The 19544-nt window shown below is 27.8% G+C and overlaps 1 protein-coding gene and 1 long non-coding RNA gene across 2 annotated transcripts; one reads left to right on the top strand and one right to left on the bottom strand.

The window, feature by feature from the left end:
* Window positions 1–645: 645 nt before the first annotated feature.
* On the bottom strand, window positions 646–5028 carry LOC127151040 (uncharacterized). The gene is made up of 6 exons (XR_007823734.1): window positions 4385–5028; window positions 3885–4110; window positions 2987–3081; window positions 2163–2277; window positions 1293–1442; window positions 646–883 (listed from the first exon to the last, which is right to left on the bottom strand). It is a non-coding gene; the product is annotated as an uncharacterized LOC127151040 (long non-coding RNA).
* A 6822-nt stretch (window positions 5029–11850) lies between these two features.
* LOC103483016 (protein trichome birefringence-like 38) lies at window positions 11851–16603 on the top strand. The gene is made up of 5 exons (XM_051090321.1): window positions 11851–12225; window positions 13962–14133; window positions 14981–15159; window positions 15297–15455; window positions 16139–16603. Exons 1-5 carry the CDS (start codon window positions 11966–11968, stop codon window positions 16455–16457), a joined length of 1089 nt encoding a protein of 362 aa, XP_050946278.1. The 5' UTR covers window positions 11851–11965; the 3' UTR covers window positions 16458–16603.
* Window positions 16604–19544: the final 2941 nt, after the last annotated feature.

Consider the following 19544-nt stretch of genomic DNA (forward strand, 5'->3'; position numbering starts at 1 on the left):
GATGCTACATTTATGTTTCTAATGAAAAGTTAACAGATCACCTAGTGGGACTAGTAGTGGGTCCCTTACTGAGTATATTTATATACTCACTCTTTCCTATGTTTAATATTTTAGGCTAAGGTAGAGAACTTGAGAAGCTGGCGAGCGACAAAAAAAGGATCTGTGGCACGCGATATGGGGACACCGTTCACATAAACCAATCCTTTCTATGTTGTCATACATTGTTCAATATGTCCAAGTACGTTGTGGACAACATTGTATGCACACTAGAAGAATTTTGGCCTTTAATGTCGGTTTAAAACCGACATTAAAGACCTTTAATGTCACTTGGAAACCGACATCTTTGTGAGCGTTATGAAAGGCCTTTAATGTCGGTTGGGCTTTAATGTCGGTTTAAAAATGACATTAAAGGCCTCTTTAATGTCGGGTTAAAAACGACATTAAAGGCCTTTAATGTCAGTTTTCAACCGACATCTTTGATAGTGTTATTGAAGCCCTTTAATGTCGGTTGAACTCTGATGTCGGTTTAAAACCGACATTAAAGCCTAGTTTTTACAAATTTATTTTTATTTAATTGTTACATTATTGTTCTATAGATCAACATTGGGTCAATGTAGATAAATATATTTTTTGCACGCCAACAAATCAATGAAATTCATATTATGTTAGAAACTATAATATTTGTCTTTTACATTTGAATACACAAAATAAAATCTTAATATTATTTTTATATATACATTCTACAATAGTACATGAAAAAAATTCTAATACAAGAATTAAATAATTAAAAATCCTAAATGCCTTCTCAGTCTTCAATTTTCAAATATCGCTTGGCCATCTCTGCACAATCGCTTAGCATTCAACCCGATATGACTTCAATTATCTACAAACAATATCCAAATAAAAACCATTTATATAGAATAACAAAGCTCTTTGAAGCACTAAAATTGTAGACAATGATGAAAATATCTTAAGATTTTATATCCACACCCCAATCTACATAACTCTCTTCAGTCTACCTCATCCATTAGAGTTTCCTAAATCTCTTCAATCTAATATTAGAATTATTTCATAGATGCAATCATATACAATCCTTTTCCCAAATTAAAAAAAAAAAAAAATTATGTGGCAACCTATGAACTTTTGTAATTGATTAGCTCATAATATTGCCCGCCAAATGAATAATCGACATTTTTTTACATAACATTATTATGAAAACCAATATCAATCTATAAAGAAATAAGCAACATCAACTCAATAAGTTGAAATGTAAAGCAATCATATTTGTATACCTTGGGTGTGGAGAACCCTTGATTGGCTTTTGGCCATATTTCCTCCATGAATAATCATCATATCTGCTAGCTTGTTACTAATCGTGGGCACCTTAATCGACCGCTTCACTCTATGCTTCACTGTAGTGTTATTAAAGGCCTTCCCTTTTCCTACCATTGCATTTCATAACAAAAATATCAACACAAAATACACAATCAACAACCAACAATACATTTGAAGCATCATTTAATCTTTAGAACACAAGAACACTGTGTAACCAAGAATTTACTTGCCACTTATGCATTCATAAAGTGTGTTCAAACTAGAAAGCCCTTTCTCATTGGATTAATAGGAAGTAGAGTATGACTGTTCTAAATGGGGAGGGAAAAACAGATAAAGGAGAAATTTTAGTAAAAATTTGCCAAGGGAAAATGAGCAGGTGTAGCCATTTGAGGGTAAATCCTGAACTGCTGAACTATCCAGTTTATAAGTGAAATAGAGTAGAAACAGAAGTAAGAATCAACAAACAAACCTGTCAATCAAGCAGCCATTACATGCTACAAAAACTATATAGTAATAAAATTCTAAAGCAGAAAAACTTTGCTTTGATTAGTTGGCAAACAGCAAACCGTATAAAGTAACACAACATACAATAACAAAGTCTCTGAACTGTAATATGCCATGCACGAAAGTTTTCCTTCTATGTATCAAAGCTGCTTATGAACAAAGTTTTCCTTCTCAAGCAGCCTCTCTAAAAAACACATCATCTTGAGATCCAACATCACGAGTAAATCTAATATCAAGCAAGTTTATAAGGGAACTCAAATTTGATTTTCCAAGTTTATAAGGGAACTCAAATCACAAAAGAGTAACCTTGACAGTCCCATCACCTGAAGTGTTGCGATCCTTTAATGTCCTTGGGCTAAAGCGAACATCAGTTATCCATTATGAGTATTCATCAAGTATAGACCTCATTTTAAAAGACTTTATGTACTATATTGTAGCCTGCACCATAAAATTGTTAAGAAATGTCCTAGAAACTAAACATACTGCAAACATACTTAAATTAATCAACATAGCACCATACTTGATAACCCACTTAATAAGAATATATTTAACATTTTTATCACTCCCACCACCTGCAAGTAATTTTCCATCAGATGAGAAGTAGCAACATTCGACCTTTTTTGTACTTGAAGGAATTACACAAATTTCCTTTAGGGTGGAATAGCTAATTTACTTGCAAAAAAGCATTAATACTTACAAAGAAAAAATACCTCACATTTAAAAGGAATAATACTTACCTAATGTTTCGCTCATAGTTTTTATGAAGTTTTTTTTTTTTTTCAAAAGTAAAGCATAAAAGAGAGTTTTCCGAACTATGGAAAAGCTTGTGATTGAACCTTCAAGCATTTAGCAACAAATATTTTCCAATTTAGAGATTTGTGTAAAGAACCCATATGAAATCCATATTCATTCGCCAAATAAAGTCACAAATTAGCCAACATCACTCAATCTCCATCTACCTACTAATTCAGCTGAAGCAATTATCTACTAATTAAATGGTGAAGAGATTTTGGCATCTAACCCTTAAATCGAGGAACCCAATTTTGTATCTATTAATTAAACTATGGTAGAATTTCTACAATCTAAGCAATCTTCTTTTAATCACCAAATAGGTAGAATTTCATTAAAATTAAGCCCAACTAATTACCTCTTGTTGAGATCTCAGGTACTATCACTTGTACGAAATTTGGAGCTTGATTTCAAATGGGTTCTTTAAACTTTGAAGTGAGTGGTCTATATTTCCTATAAACATAACAAAAGCCACATTACAGAGAATATGAGGAGGTGTTTGTTGAAGGTGAAAAAGAAATTAAACCATCATCAACCTTTGAGAATGAGTCTATAAAAAACTTTAACAACCATCAATTTCATCTCCACTTTTTAAATCTGTACTGGAAGCTAACATATGATTCATCAGTTACAAAGAACAAGACAAAATTTGATAAAAAAAAAAGGTGACAATCGTATCTCATTATATGTAAGCTAAGAATCCAACAATGAATTTTGATTCTAAAAAATGGATGGAAGACAATACGGATTATATATTCATGAAGATGAAGATGATATGCAAATAAGAAGCATCTTCAGAAGCCAAAAGATTGAACTCTATTCTAAGATAGCAAGTACCTAATCATATTCCAAAGCCAAAAACTACTATAATCTTGTGGAATATAAGATCCCACCAGCCCCTTTCCATGTCCACCACCACAGTTCCGTTCCCATATCTAATTCAAATCAAAAGATGAACAATGATTATAAAACACCAACTTCACAGTGGTAATTAAACAAATATCAATATTAGCACAATGATTAGTTTTCTTTCTTTTTCATTTTCCTTTTCATGAAAAAGTTACCAGTAATAGCAACCCATGAAGATAAAGTTAAGGAAACAAAATTTCATGCCTAACTTTAGACAAAAAAAATAAATAAAAAAAAAAAAAGTAAAGAAGACATAAAGGAAAATATAGATGCTAATGTCAAATACTAATAGCTCTTAAACTAATTCATCGTGCTTAGCGTTGTCTAAAAGTTAAACAATGACTTACAGTAGACTACCAGCAAAATATGCCCTTCAAAAGTGGAGATGAACTCAGTGACTATTAGTTGTAAAGCTTCATCGCATCCAAAAGATTAAAATATCTTCAAGGTGCTCTAACCTTTTATAACTTAAGTTTGATATTTGTAATAATTGATATATGTCTTTGTCTTCCACGTTGTAGTATGCTAGAGGAGTCATTTCTTCAAGGTGCTTTAACTTCTATCTGCATCATTCTAAAATAAACAAAAACACACCGATCAAAATCAAAACAAGTAATAAAACTTCAACAAGAAATTGAACTACAAATTCATTAGTTCTAATTGAAAGTGGTTGAACCTCGTCAAGTCAAATATAATTTGTTTCTTCAGTAAATTTTTTCTTAATAGGGATATTTTTTATTGATTCTGATAGACCACAAAACAAAATTCAAGTTCAATTAAGGATATTCTATTAAAAGTAATATCATGAGAAAATGAAAACAAAAATAAATAACATTATAAGCCCTACCACTTTCTTCTTCACATCGGAATAACATTAGGATGCTGCCAACATTGAGATCGACATACTTCACTACTGTTAAATCGAACAAATGTGAGCGAAAATAGATCAATTACAAAGTCTTTGGAAGAAATACCATCTCTAATGAGAATATCTTCAGTTGGAAATCGTTCAAGGTATTCAATGGACAAACTGCCAACATTGAATTCAATGGGCAACTTCAGAATCGTTCAAGGCGTTCAATGAGCGGCGCTTTGAATGCAGATCTGGCCACGAGCTTTAACCAGATCCAAGATTATGAGATAGATACGGCTGAGCACGGTGATGGCGATGGTTGGGACGGACCTTCTAGTGGCAAGCACAAAAGCAGTGGTGGGTTCGATGACTACTGAGCATGGGTGGGTTTACGGTGGTGGCGAGCACAACGACGATGGATTTCTTCTAGTGGTGGTTCAACGACGACAAGGTTGGGCACGTGGTGGTTCGACGACAACAACGTTGAGCACGAGGGATCACAGTGTTGGGTTCAACGACGACTGAGCACGGGTTGGCTTGATGGATTTCTTGCGGCTGTTGTTCAAAGGAGTGTTAGGGATCGAAGGCGTGAGATGCAGATTGAGAAGAGTAGGATAGAAATTGAGAAAGAGAGGGATTGTAAAATCATATGGCTTGGAGAGAAAAGAGTAAAGTTAGAGGGAGAAACCATTAATATTTTACAAAATTAAAAAAATAAAATAAAAAATAAACTTTGATGTCGCTTTTAAAAAAGAAGGATGTTTAATGTCAGTTTTAAACCGACATTAAAGAGGGAGCTTTAATGTCGGTTTAAAACTGACATTAAACATCCGCTTTTTGAAAAGCGACATTAAAGCTCATTTTTCATTTTTTCCACATGACATTAAAGCCCAAATTTCTTCTAGTGGCAAGAATGTAGTCAAGTTATTTAAGTATGGTTCCATTTCTTGTCATGACATATAATTTTATCGAGATGTCTTTACCATTTTTTTTAACTTTAAGATTCTTATGAGTACTCATATTCAGGATTTCTTCTAGAATATCTGAATATCTATATTCTTAACTGATCATTAATTGACTATTTCTTCTTCAAGGATCTTTCTTTTTGGAACTCACATTTGCCTATCACGCTTCAAGCGTGTAATATTGACAACTTGTAAATATTCATTCATATATAACTCGGTCACTTTCTTACAATTATAAATATTCTGTAAATGCATCTACATTTGATTTGATATCATTTTAGTCCAAATGAGATATCTTTTGAACTTCTAGTTCAAAATAATCTGTATGATGATCAAAATGAGACAATACTTATGCATTTCATTCAATTTATTTTTTCAACATTTTCTTAAATTCTCCCCCTAATGTTGGAAAAAAAAAGCTGTCTCATTAGAACTAGCAAATTGCATAGTAAATATATCATCCATCCGGGGTTTAATTGTTTCATCATCTTAAACATGATCTCATACAAATTTAGAAGCTTTTCTTTTCAAACATATGCTACAATATGTTCGTTCACTTATCTCAATCAAAATAATAAGTATATTTATGGCCATCAATAGGATGCGCCAACAAGAATTAATAAACCATGAATCTCTTCCCAAAAGCACGAGAGTTTCAATTTCAATTTTCGCTAGTGAGAGTTTGATAATTAACCTCTTGAGAACAAGAGACCCCTTGACAATTTATTACATGAAAGAATCTTCTAGTTATTCAATGGATGTCAATGTATATTTCCAATCATACATTAATTTCATTATTGACCCAAAATGACTTTCTCATGTCAAATAAAATTATATTTGGATCAATGAACTTCAGGTTCATTGTTGCATATATCAATTACACGAATGTGTGTGTAACATGAGAAGTAAAAATAGACAAATTTTCTATATATCTACCTGTAGAAGATTGTATATAATATATATATATATATATATATATATATATATATATCATATATTATTATTATAGTCAATCTCTCTAGATATGATATCGATTACAACATATACCTTTCCAATTTACTAAACTTCTCTTTGATAAATTTACAAAGATAGTAAAGTGTATCAAGACTATCAAATCTTGAAGATGTATTGTTTAGTTTTAAGTATAATATGCATAGATGTACTACATGCAACAAATAAATATCAATTATTCTTATTATCTCCGAGTGATTAAAAGGAAACCTAAATATTTCATTCATATTTATATATATATATATATAAATGGGTAAAAGAATAATCATCTCTTCATTGGAAGTAATCTGTGATATCCAAATAATATCATATTTAAAAGGTTAAAATAAAAACTATGATCTCTTCGAGAGATACGAATAATTTAACAAAGTTTTCTTTCATACATCGCTCTCTTTTTCATCGTTAAGGATTTTACTTTTTTTAAATAGACTCTTAATGTATAACAAATACAAGATTATTGTATCTTTTCCAAACATATTTGGAAAATAAAATTCTTGTATAAATATGTATGGTTTTAATCAAATAAAACTTCTTCTCTATTAATATAATTTCGATCTTACTAAATATTGTAACATTCACTTCAGGGAATGTTATTAAATTATTTGATCGAAATTTACCATATATATATATATATTTTATAGAAACATATGCTGAATATATAATATAATGTCTCAAACTTTCTCTCTCAAATTGTTATTGTACGAGCAAAGATGTTTTGATATGTGCAACTACTGGTGCACGACAAAAACAATGAGCACTAACTGATTTATGCAACTTCAGGTGCATTAAATCAACATTGAGTTTAAGAAGTAATTAACTATTATACATAGCTTTCATAAACTTTGTCACAAGTGAATTTAATCAAATATATATAATCATTACATATAAAATTTGTAAGACTAAAAAAGTTCACATGAGAATAATTTAAATATTCAACAATCAAATAAGTTTTGGTTTAAGCATGACAAAAAAATAAAATTAAAGATAATATTGAATACTTATTCTCATATTTGAAAAATAAAAAAAAATATTATCACAATTTTTGTTAAGAATAATACAATTCAATTAAGAAAACAAATATCCTAACTTTACTTTCTATATATATAACAAGCATATTTAAAGATATAGAAATATAAACTTATTAGAAAACGTCTCAATTAAATATTTCAAATATAAGAATTATATTTAAAAATAAGGCATGGTTTACCACCTTAATCTAAATAACATTATAACATTTATAACATACATCTAAAATGATATAGCATATTTGACAAATCTATAAGATTTAACCAAAAAAATTAAAGTTAAGAAATACTTTATATTCAATATATTTTCTATTTTGGATCACTCAAAACAAGGTTATTTAAGTTTCTTAAACATAAATTTTATCCTTCAACAAATATGAAAATTATCTATGGTCTAAAATAGTAACCACACAAATATATACATATACTTCAAATAGAATTTAAATTTGAATATATATATATTTATCCAACACACATGTCATAAGATACATATCTCATGCACCCAAAATTTAACATAAAAAAGTTTTACCATAAAATGTCTTACATAACTTGAAACCAAATTAAAAATCGTTTTTCATTAAATCTATGCAATTGCAAAATTTTCTATTTAATCATTCTACCAAAGTATGAGGATAAAGTACATGCAACTTTTGTCGAACATATGAAAATATGAGTAAAGTTTTTCGATTCGATCAAATCAAATTGTAAAACTAATGACAAATGTACCTTAGCAAACAATTTCACAATTAACATATATTGCATACTTAGTTATCAAATGTTTAAATTCATCTTTATGTTTAAATTCAAGAAAGATGAATGCACCAAACACATACATATGCAAAGTCACCAAAACTAAAACACTCACTATACTTGAATGGGATTCTAAATACCTCAAAACTATATAGAACAACCTAGTGGATCTTTAACATGAATCAAAATCAATTTTTACACAATCTCCAAAGTGGTGAGACTCGTGCTAATAACGTGTTATGAAATAAAGAATAATGAAACAACCAAAGAGAATAATAGAGAAAAGAAGAAGAAGAGAAGACAATTGAACTTAATTATAGTGCATATACAAATTATCTCTACAACCTCTATTTATATGGTTGTGAGAATAATGGTTACAAAACCAAACATAAATAGGGGACAAAAGAGGTTATTGAATGAATTTGTAACCTATGGAGGTTATGGACATCTAATAATATCTGACTTTAATGTAGAATATTCATAACAAAATTGACAAAATATTTACAAAATAAAATAAAAATTTAGATTCCATCAATATAACATTGATAGATGCTGATAGGTTTCTATTAATTTTTTTTTCATTGTCATTATTGATGTAGATTAATAAAAGTATATCATTGTCTACGAGTGTTTATTTCTAAAGTTTTGTTATCATTTTTTTTAAAATATTTTTGTTTATTTTAATATGTTTGATTTAATTTACAAATTTTAAGTCAGATAAGATAGTTTTTAAATACTAATTTGAGATATAAGTTTCATTGTATTATTATATATTAGTTATTACTGTAAAAATGTTTTAAAAAAAAGACCAGCCAAAACTTTTAAAATTTATATATTATATATAAACAAATACATTTTTTAAAAATCTAACTCAGAATTCAAACCTTTGTTCGGAAAACATAATAAATAAATTGTGAGCAAAGAAGTCTAAATTTTAAAAAGAAAAAAAAAATCATTATCAAAGAGGCATTTACGATTTAACGTTACTAATTAAATTTGTAATTAGACCCAATCCAGTGGCATGTTTGGACCTCATGGTTTTTGAGAAATTTAATTTCATAATTGGTTTCGAATTGAATTCAACTATTTTTATTTTTCTACAAGAAAGAACAATGATTTTGAATTGAAATTGAAAGTAATTTAAAATCTCTCTATTTACTTTAGAAAGTTTTTAAAAAAAACTAAACCAAGCCAAATTTAGAAGTTCATACCATTTAAAACAAGATTATTAAGTTAACCTCGTCATACTTTAAATTCCAATTAACACACCATAATTAAAAGTTTGTAGTATTATTAAATTTAAGTGGTGGGTAAATACATAATTTTGTTATTTCATTTTGTGTTGACTAAAATTATTATTATTGGAAAAAAGAACATGAAGTGCAGCACTCATATGGTAATCCATGTGTCAAGCATGTGCACATTCGTGACTAACAACTAAGCCTAGCTGCCTTTTTTCATAAAAAGAATAATCATTACTATTTAAAAAGTAAATTTGCATCCTATTATATATATATATATATATATATATATATATATATATATATATATATATACAAACATGTTATTTTGATATGTAATTTATAGTTAATTCTAAGGATAGACTTCAACCTTAAACTTCAAAATTATAATTGTTATATATTATTTACTGAGTAATGCATAGGTTATAGATTGACAAATATATTTTGATGATGATTTTTTCTTTCGAAAATGACCATGAAAAGATAATTATTTGATATATTCTTCTAAAATAATTGGAAAGATAATAGTAGGTACTGAATTTGTTTTTCTTCATACAAACTGTTTGGTGTTATTCTTTTCAAAATTGTTTTCAAGAACTACTTTGAATCATTTGTGTGAATGATAAAGTTATCATGAATTAAAGTTGCTTTTGTTTGACTTTACTACAAAGGAAAAAAAAAAAAGAAAAAACCAGAAAAGAAAAAAGCAATTTTTAGGGCTGGAATTATATATATATAGTAAGGTGGGTGAGGGTAATTTTAAATAGTAGAAAAAGTTTTTCACCTCTAACAAATAATATGTTCTTTTATTCAATTATTTTAATGAATTGACTTTATCAGATATTGAAACCAAAACAAAATTTATAGTTTATAATTTTGGTTGAATAAATAATAATTAATATTTTTTTCTAATATTACAAAACATTAATTACATTACTTGGAGAAAAAAAATTGTACATAATACCAAATATAACAAAACTAATTAAAACATTTATCAATTATAGCTAAAGTTTAGATTTATTGTTGTCAATTAGAATCTCTAACGAAATTTTAGTATATTTTTGGGATTGTTTTTTCATTTATATTTCCTTATAATAGTTTCTAAAATACACAACACAGCTCTATTATTTAATATATTTTTTTTAAAGAAAAGTTATTGTTTGTTTGGTTCATAAATATGACCAAAATAGGAAACAAGAGTGTCTACACACACTATATCTTCTAGATAATTTCAATTCAATCTAAATTTAAATTTAAAAATAATTAGTAATTTTATTTTTATATTATTGAATTTTCATAGTTTATCATTTTTTTTAAATGTGTAGTAAAAGTTTGACATTACATCAACTGTTGGTTAAAAATATTTACCTATAGAAAATTAGGTAAGAATGATACCAAGAACAAAGACCAAATGGAACATTATTGATAATATCTAGAAAATAAAAATGAGATATAAGAGATTTGAATCCACGTTTCATGGAGAAAAATATATATATCATCAATATGAAAATTAACTTAGTTTCACAGTATTAATGTGTAACAATTTATTTAATTTTATTTCATGTTCGTGAAATTGCTTTTAAAAATCAATTTAATATTATGAATATTGCATCTTAAAGTGTAAACTCAAGCATGGGATATTGAATTGATTGAGTGATTAAATGTGTGATTCATAGTGATTTAATACTTATCAAAATAATTTTAAGGTTAAAATAACACTTTATTCCCGTTCATTCCATTTTAATTTATGTGTTTAATTTTATTCTCTTGCATTTTCAATAAATTTTAAATTTAATTCATTTATTGTTAGATTTTTTATTTATTATCATTTTCACTATAAATTTTAAAAAATTATTCGCACATTGTGTTTATTTCCATGAAAATTATTATGATTATTTAATCAACATCAATAAAAATTGATCTTGAGAGATTAAATTGAAGATTTATTAAAAGTACAAGGATTGAAATTAAACATTTGAAAGTAGGGAATAAATTTTAAAGTAGAAGGAACGAAACGATAATTTAACCTAATTTTAACAATTTTGAAATCACAATCAATACATTTATTAAGATTTAAGATTTGTTAAAAAGGTGGATCGTACAAAATTAAAATAGTCATACATTGTTGAGATTTAACGATTTATGAATATTTAAATTCTTACGTTATAAAAATCTTTTAGAAAACAAAATTGGTTTTTTTTTAAAAAAAAAAATCCGAGAGAGGAAACATTATTAGAAAAACACATTTACCCAAAAAAAAAAAAAAGAAGAAGAAGAAGAAGAAGAAAGAAAGAAAGAAGAAAAATGAAAGGCAGAGCATAACCAACCAAGTCGGTTTACTTGAAGAAATGGGAAACAAATAATAATAACAACAACAACAACAACAATAAAGAAATAAAGATTTTTTTTTTTTTTTAAAAAAAGGGAATGGTATTAATGTCTTAAGAGTAAATAGAAAGATAAACCAAAATCTAAATTGTTTCTGGGAGTGAGTTTTTTGTTAAATCTCCCCTCTTTTCATCTTCTTCTTCCTCATAAAACCCTCCCCTGTGTTTCACTTCCTCTGTGTGTTTTGAGTTTGTAATGAAGATATTTGAAATGGAGAAGAGAATAAGAATGGTGATTTTGTTGATTGGGTTTATTACGATGGGATTTGGAATTGGAGATGGAGAGACAGAATGCGATTTATACAGCGGGAAATGGGAATTGGATTCTTCGTATCCGATGTATAATTCATCGGAATGTCCATTCATAAGGAAGGAATTTGATTGTATCAAATATGGCCGGCCAGATCGTCTCTATCTTCACTTCAGATGGCAGCCATTGCACTGTGATCTCCCCAGGTTCTCTCTCTCTCTCTATCTACAATTTCAAATTTATTGAGGGTACTTTAGTCATTTTGAGTGTTCTTTTTTAAGTGTATTAAAAATAAATATTATTGTATTTTCTTTTTTGTAAAGTTACTTTTCTTTTTTCTTTTTCAAAAAATAAGACTCTTTCATTCTGTTTAGAGATGTCCAACAATGTGAGATGGAGTTGAGGATGTGTTTAGTATACATTCTCAAGGGCTTAATTTAAAACATAGATTTTAGATAAAATTAGAGTGTCAAATTTGGGCCAACCTAAATGGAGTTGTAGAATATGAATGTTTATATTATTATTTGCTTTAACAGGAAGGATTTTATAAGAAAAATATTTATATTTATTATTTTTATTGATGATTTCCTTAATTATTTTTTTGGGAATTAATAAGGTTATTTAGTGCATATATTTGGAATTAGTTGCTAAGCTAGTAGGAAAAAAGTTTGTATCTTTATTTAAAAAAGTTGCAACAATTTAGTTTAGGTTTTCTTTTTTTCGTGAAATTATTGTTAAGATCCAATGAAATTTGTTATGAATGTAGAAGTAGGAGTATTGTTAAGATCCATCGCTATGAATGTAGATGTATTGAGTTGTTACATGATAGAATTTGATTGTTGCTTTTTATGGGATTAAAATTTTTACTATTTTATAGTATAGATTAACTTATTATTATAAATTTGATGGGTTAAAATAATTCTTTATCATAAAAGAAATTTTGAGAAAAATTAGATTTTGATAATTGATTTTGAAGGAATTTTTTTCTTTTACTATTTTAGTAGTAGATTAAATTATTAATATAAATTTGATAGCTTTAAATAATTCTTGCTTATAAATTTTTTTTAAAAGAAGTTGAAGATTTTTAAACTTTTATTTTATTCTTTTGAAAAAAAAAAAAATCTCTTTTTTTCCTTTTTAATATATATTTTTTTATAATTATGACTTGCAAGTCTTAACTAAATTAATGTATAATTGAAATTATTATATTAACACGTCAAGACATGATTTTCAAAAAAGAAAAGAGAGAATGGATTTAAACAATCCTTTTAATAAATTCATGTAATAATAGTAAACAATATATTCTTTTTTAAAAAAGTAATGGAGTTGAATATTGTCATCAAATATTAATTTATTTTTTCTTTAAGAAACAAACAATTAGAATACATTTATATTTATTATTATTAAATGAATCTTGTTTTACAAATGTGATCATAAAAATGATTATATGGGTGCTGTGTGGTTTAGGGTTTTGATAATTTTAAATGGCTAGAATTTCACAAATATTGGCATTTTTTCTTATAAAATTGATAAAATAATATCATATCTTGAGAATGTTTTCGTTATATCTCACTCGTTGTGTTCTAAGAAAAAAATTATATATCACATGGGAGTCCATTTAATTATGTATTTTATTTATAAAATTACCAGAAGGAATTACATTAGACTTTTTAATTTTATTTATTTATTTTTGTTGTAATCTTTATAGTAATTTTCTAATCTTTAATAATTCATAATACTTTTTAAAACTTTCCTTTTTCTCAAAAAAAAAAAAATACATTTTCTAAAATCCATCCATCTTAACAATAACTCACCCCGTTAATAACTATTTAGTTTTTTTTTTAAATTAAATATATACTCTATGAACTAAAAATTTATGTGTTTTATATTATAGTATAATGATGTTATTGTGTTGAAATGAAAAAAAAAAAAAAAAACACAGATTTGATGGAGAAGATTTGTTGGAGAGATTTAGAGGGAAGAAGATAATGTTTATTGGAGATTCAATAAGCTTAAATCAATGGCAATCACTTATATGTTTGCTTCATGCTGCACTTCCTAATTCCACCATTGTTCAACAATCCAATGACACCACTCGTACTATTCAATTCAAGGTTAGTTTACTCCAAAACCCTTCAATCTATCTTTTCTAATCGCTACACCCCAATGACATAAATAATTCAAGTTATAAATTTTACTTTTCTTTTTTAATGCTTCCTTTCTTTTGACTTTGTCTAGATTCAATATAAATATATATTTATTTATTTTAATTGAGATTCAATTTTGAATTCTTTTTATAACGTTTTTGTTTCTGTTTTATTAAAAATGACTAAGTTGTCTGTTTCTTTTTATATGATTCTTATTGAAATAATATTTAACTATGTTTGTATATTTTGTCCAATAAAAAAATATATATAAAGGAAGAAAACGATATTTTTAAATATAACAAAATGAATCAAAATATTTATAAATATAGCAAATTTTAATTTTTACCACTAATAGAAACCAATATCTATCGGTATATATCATTGATGAACATTGATATTTTTGTCGTATTTGTAAATGTTTTCAACAAATTTGTCATTTAAAAGAAATTACTTTGACAAAATAATGTACTTATTGTTTTTATGAATGTTCTAAATCTAAAATGGGTTTAAAAAATAATCTAGAACTTAAGAATTTTAATGCTCTTTTCAAATATACATATCAAAGTGAATCAAAATATTTATAAATACAACAAACTATGTCTCTATAATCTATGATAGGTAGTGAAATTTTGCTATATTTGTAAATATTTTGAGCAATTTTATCACTTAAAACAATTATTCAAGATGATGTATAAAATTAGATGATTAAAATTAAATATTGAAAAGTAGAAATGAGAAGTAAGGATGAGACGTCTAAAAGTAAAAACAGATTATTCCATATAGGATGAGAGAAAGATTTGATTTAATTTTTCAGGAATATGGGACTTCAGTGATGCTATTTCTAAGTCATTACTTGGTTGATATTGAAGAAGAAAAAGGGATCGGAAGAGTTTTGAAGCTTGATTCAATCAAAAGTGGAGATATATGGAAGCAAATGGATGTTTTAATTTTCAATACTTGGCTTTGGTGGTACCGCAAAGGATCTGGACAACCGTACGTAAACCTCTCCCTACCCTCTTTTAGGGTTTTAAAAGTCGGTTTGGTTGGTTCGGTTTAGTTTTTGTTACGCTCTATCTTAACCTATGTAATTATGGCTATATTTTGTCTTCTCTTTTAAAATATGTTTGTAGATGGGATTACATTCAAGTTGGCAATGAAAGAGTGAAGGATATGGATAGAATGGAAGCTTTTAGACATGGATTACAAACATGGGCAAATTGGGTTGATTCACAAGTTGATACAAACAAAACCAAAGTCTTCTTTCAAGGAATTTCTCCATCTCATTACAAGTAAGTATATATATATATATATATATATATATATATATATATATATATATATATATATATATATATATTATTTTTTCAATCTCTGTCCTCTCTTTATTGTTCTTCTTCTTCTTTGGATTTTTTTTCTTCTTCTCTCTTTTGTTATTTTGGTTGCTTAAAAAATGTGACATATGCATGCTTTTTTTTTTTATGATTTTTTTTAAAAGAATTTCAACCTTTTTTCCCTTATGATTTAAAATTTTTAGAATTAACTATGTGGTTTTCCATGTATATTCTTTTGTTAGCTATCTTAAATTCTTATATGCTACATGTTTTCCTTGACAATCAAATTTATCGGTAACTCCAGGAATGAAATGTCAAATTAAAAATAACTCAATGATAATTAATAAAATCTTTTACTCTAAAAAGTAAAAAGTAAAAAGAAAAAAAGAAAGACAGACATAAAATGATGTATATGAAAACCCATATTGGGTAAGATCAAAACAATCAACATTTGGCAAAGTTAAGATCAACGTGAGAAGATTAATCAATAATACAATCATATATAAGAACTAAATTGAAAGTTCAAAACAGGAATGAGAGTTGGCCGATTTGGATTGCGAAACATGCATTACATAAATGTTATTAAAATGTTTTATTTATCAAAACTAACAATTTTTTGTTTGTTTGTTTATGTTTGGCAGTGGCAATGAGTGGAATGAGCCAGGAGTAAGAAACTGCTTTAAAGAAACAACTCCAATAAATGGATCAACATACCCAGGTGGTTTGCCAGCAGCATCGTGGACACTTGAAAAAGTTTTGAGTGAAGTTACAAAGCCAATTCATGTACTTAACATAACAACACTTTCTCAACTTAGAAAAGATGCACACCCAAGCTCCTACAATGGTTTCAAGGGAATGGATTGCACACATTGGTGTATTGCTGGCCTTCCTGATACTTGGAATCAACTTCTTTATGCAACTCTCATTTCTTCTAACACAGTACACATATATACCAATTAACACTTGTATGTATTACTTAATAATTATTTAGGGTTTCCTTTTTTTCCTTTTTTTTTTATGAATAAAATTGTCGTACAGGACGGTCAATTATATTAGATATCATTCTTATTTAAACCGTGGAATGGAAAGTTATACATTATAGTTTTTCTTTGGAAATTTTGTGTGGATGAGCTCCTTAATTTTCAAGGCTTCAAATGTAAAAAAGACTCAACCTTGGAAATTAAGTCAATCTTGTATAAAAATCTATTTAAAAATATATTAATTTTAGAGTTAATAAGAGAAATGACAAAATAAAATGTTTTGTTTTAAAATTATAAAAATGGCAAAATGAATTTTAAGCCATTGACCAAAATATCCCCAATAATTCAAACAAATTATATCTATTCAAATCCTAATCACTAAAATTATTTCACTATTATTAAAAAAGAAACAAATATGTTAAATTTTACTAAATAAAAAAATAAAAATCATAACGATTCCATTAAATATAATCCTAGAAAATTATACAAAAATATATATATATCAAAACATAATATTTTCAAATATTGAACCAAAAATATTTTGTGCTTAAAATAACTTTTGGTTCTCACCAATTTTGTGTATTCAATAAAGTCGGGCAAACAATTTTAACATGACCATAAATACCTTGTATTTTGAATACTTAAACACACTCATTCAAAAGAATTCATCTATTAAAAAATATTTAGTCAGATAACAAAAAATTAAAAAAAAAATCTCATAGTACCCTCTTTTTTTCTATATTACGAATATGGCAAATATGGCAAATATAACAAGTAATTAATGATATTAGACAACTATTAGAGTTATCGGAGGACTATCAGACAGTTATCCACTTCTTAATTTGCTACTTTTGCAATTTAGAAAATGCAGTGATAGGGATTCTATTATCATAATTTTTTTTTTGCTATTTTTGCAAATGGCTCTCAAGTAAATATTAGTTTAGAGTAATCTATAAAAAAAATAAAAGATACGTCATAATTATCTTTTGGTGACCCTTTTTCCACCATCTAAAGTGTAAACTAAATAAAATAAAAACTATGTATTTGTCCCACAGCTTTATAACTATGCAAAATAGAAAAGTACACATAGCATATTGAATGCTCAAACAAAATACAAAAACAAATAACAAAAACAAAACCTGGTATTTGGAAATTGATACGAGGTTGAGTTGTCCACCAAAACACCTTCAATTCTGCTGCTAATTTTTAATAGCCGATTCAAATTGTTCTTGACGTATTCTAAATTCCCAAGACATTTATGATGTTGGAATGAAGAAACTTATAAAGCAACTAGTATTGGTCTTCTTCTTCTTTAGTTCCCTTTAGTTTAACAAATTAAGCTCTATAATTTAAAGAGATAGTGTCCGGGCCATAGTCTATATAAGATTTGTGCCTACTAGACCACAAGCTAATCAAATTGCCAATGTCTTCCCACATGTTCACAGTGCTTCTTTTAATTTCTCTGAAGATGCGATTGTTTCTTTCCATCCAGATCGTCCATAAATGAGCAACTCCTGCATTGAATGTGATAATACTTTTTCTGCTTGTTTGCTTGACCTGCATAAGGATAGACAAAGGGATTTGGTGCTATTTCTGTCAAAGATTCCGCCAATGTGAGATAGTAATTTATCCTGTAGGATTTTTGAGATCCACAGTCTATGAAAAGGTGGTTGATATCTTCATTATTGGAGTTACAAAAAAGGGCTCAGCGGCTAGGATTTAGGCAAGACTTTGGCATCTTTTTTTGGATGACATCTAGTGTGTTGATACTTTCATGGATGATCGTCCAAACAAAGAATTTGCATTTTCTAGGCACCGTTGACTTCCAAAGATTTTCGAAAAATTTCTAGGATTTGCACATCACTTGGAGAGCCTTTGTATAAAGCTTGTTTGATAGAGGTTATGGTGAAGTTTTTGTCCCCACTTAAAATCCATAACGATCTACTGCTTCCATTGTTCGGAGATGGAGAGGGAGATGTGAGAATGTTTTTGATGCTGCACCAGATGTTTATTTCTTTGTCATTAAGTGGCCTTTTTGGTGCTATATTCCAATCGTCAATATTGTTATCCCAAACCTATCTTATTGTAGCATTTTAAACTTGTGTTTGGCTGATATAATTTGCCTCCATAGTGCACTTGGTTTTGCATGGAAACACCATAACCAGGCGAGCAAAATTTGTGTCCTCTAATCTTGTTATGTCGAGCCCCCCTTTGCTCTTTGGAGTTGTGACTAAGGCCCAACGCACAAAATGAGAATTTTGATTTTCTTTGTTGGATTTCCAAAGGAAGTTTCTCCAAATCTTCTCGATTCGTTTGTATACAGTAACTAGAGCTTTGAAAATTGAAAGCTGATATGATAAACTGGAAATTGAGGCTTTTAATTATGAGAGTTAGTTTTTCGCCTTTCGAGATTTGCATATATATTCAACTGCTTAGCTTTTTATGGATCTTTTCATTGATATTTTACTAAAAGTCCTTTGAGTTAGGCTTGCCACCTAGGGGGATCCCAAAATAATCTATTGGCAAAAACTACCATGGGACGATATCCATTGACTAGTAACATAGGACGTTCGACTCCCTTAGACATTTATTGGAGAGAATGTAAATTTTGAACGGCTTATGGTTAACACAGAGTTTTAGTCCAAGTGGGAATTTATTGAAATTTATATCTTAAAACACATAGTTTGTAGTTTAAATTATATTCTATTCAATAAAGTATTTATTGATGACTTATTAATGAAAATAGAATATTATAATCTTGAATCCAATAAACTAAGGTCCTGAGGCTATCTAGTGTAGACTTGAACTTTATGTCTATAAGCGTGGATCAAGTTCGAGTATATAGTCCAAACAGTCTATAGTGTATGAATAAGGTTGAGCGCCTTATTCTGGGAACACTATGGATGCAACCTGCTCTGTAGTTAGTACAAACGAAGTGGTCCTGAATCGTTCATGTAGAGACATGGGAGTGGAGGCATCCTATGTAAAGAGTTTACATAAGACTGAAACCATGAAATAGTCACTTTCAAGTTATAACACCGTAGACTATATAAAACTGACTATTTAG

Source organism: Cucumis melo, chromosome 9 (assembly GCF_025177605.1).
Source record: "Cucumis melo cultivar AY chromosome 9, USDA_Cmelo_AY_1.0, whole genome shotgun sequence".
Taxonomy (NCBI): Eukaryota; Viridiplantae; Streptophyta; class Magnoliopsida; order Cucurbitales; family Cucurbitaceae; genus Cucumis; species Cucumis melo.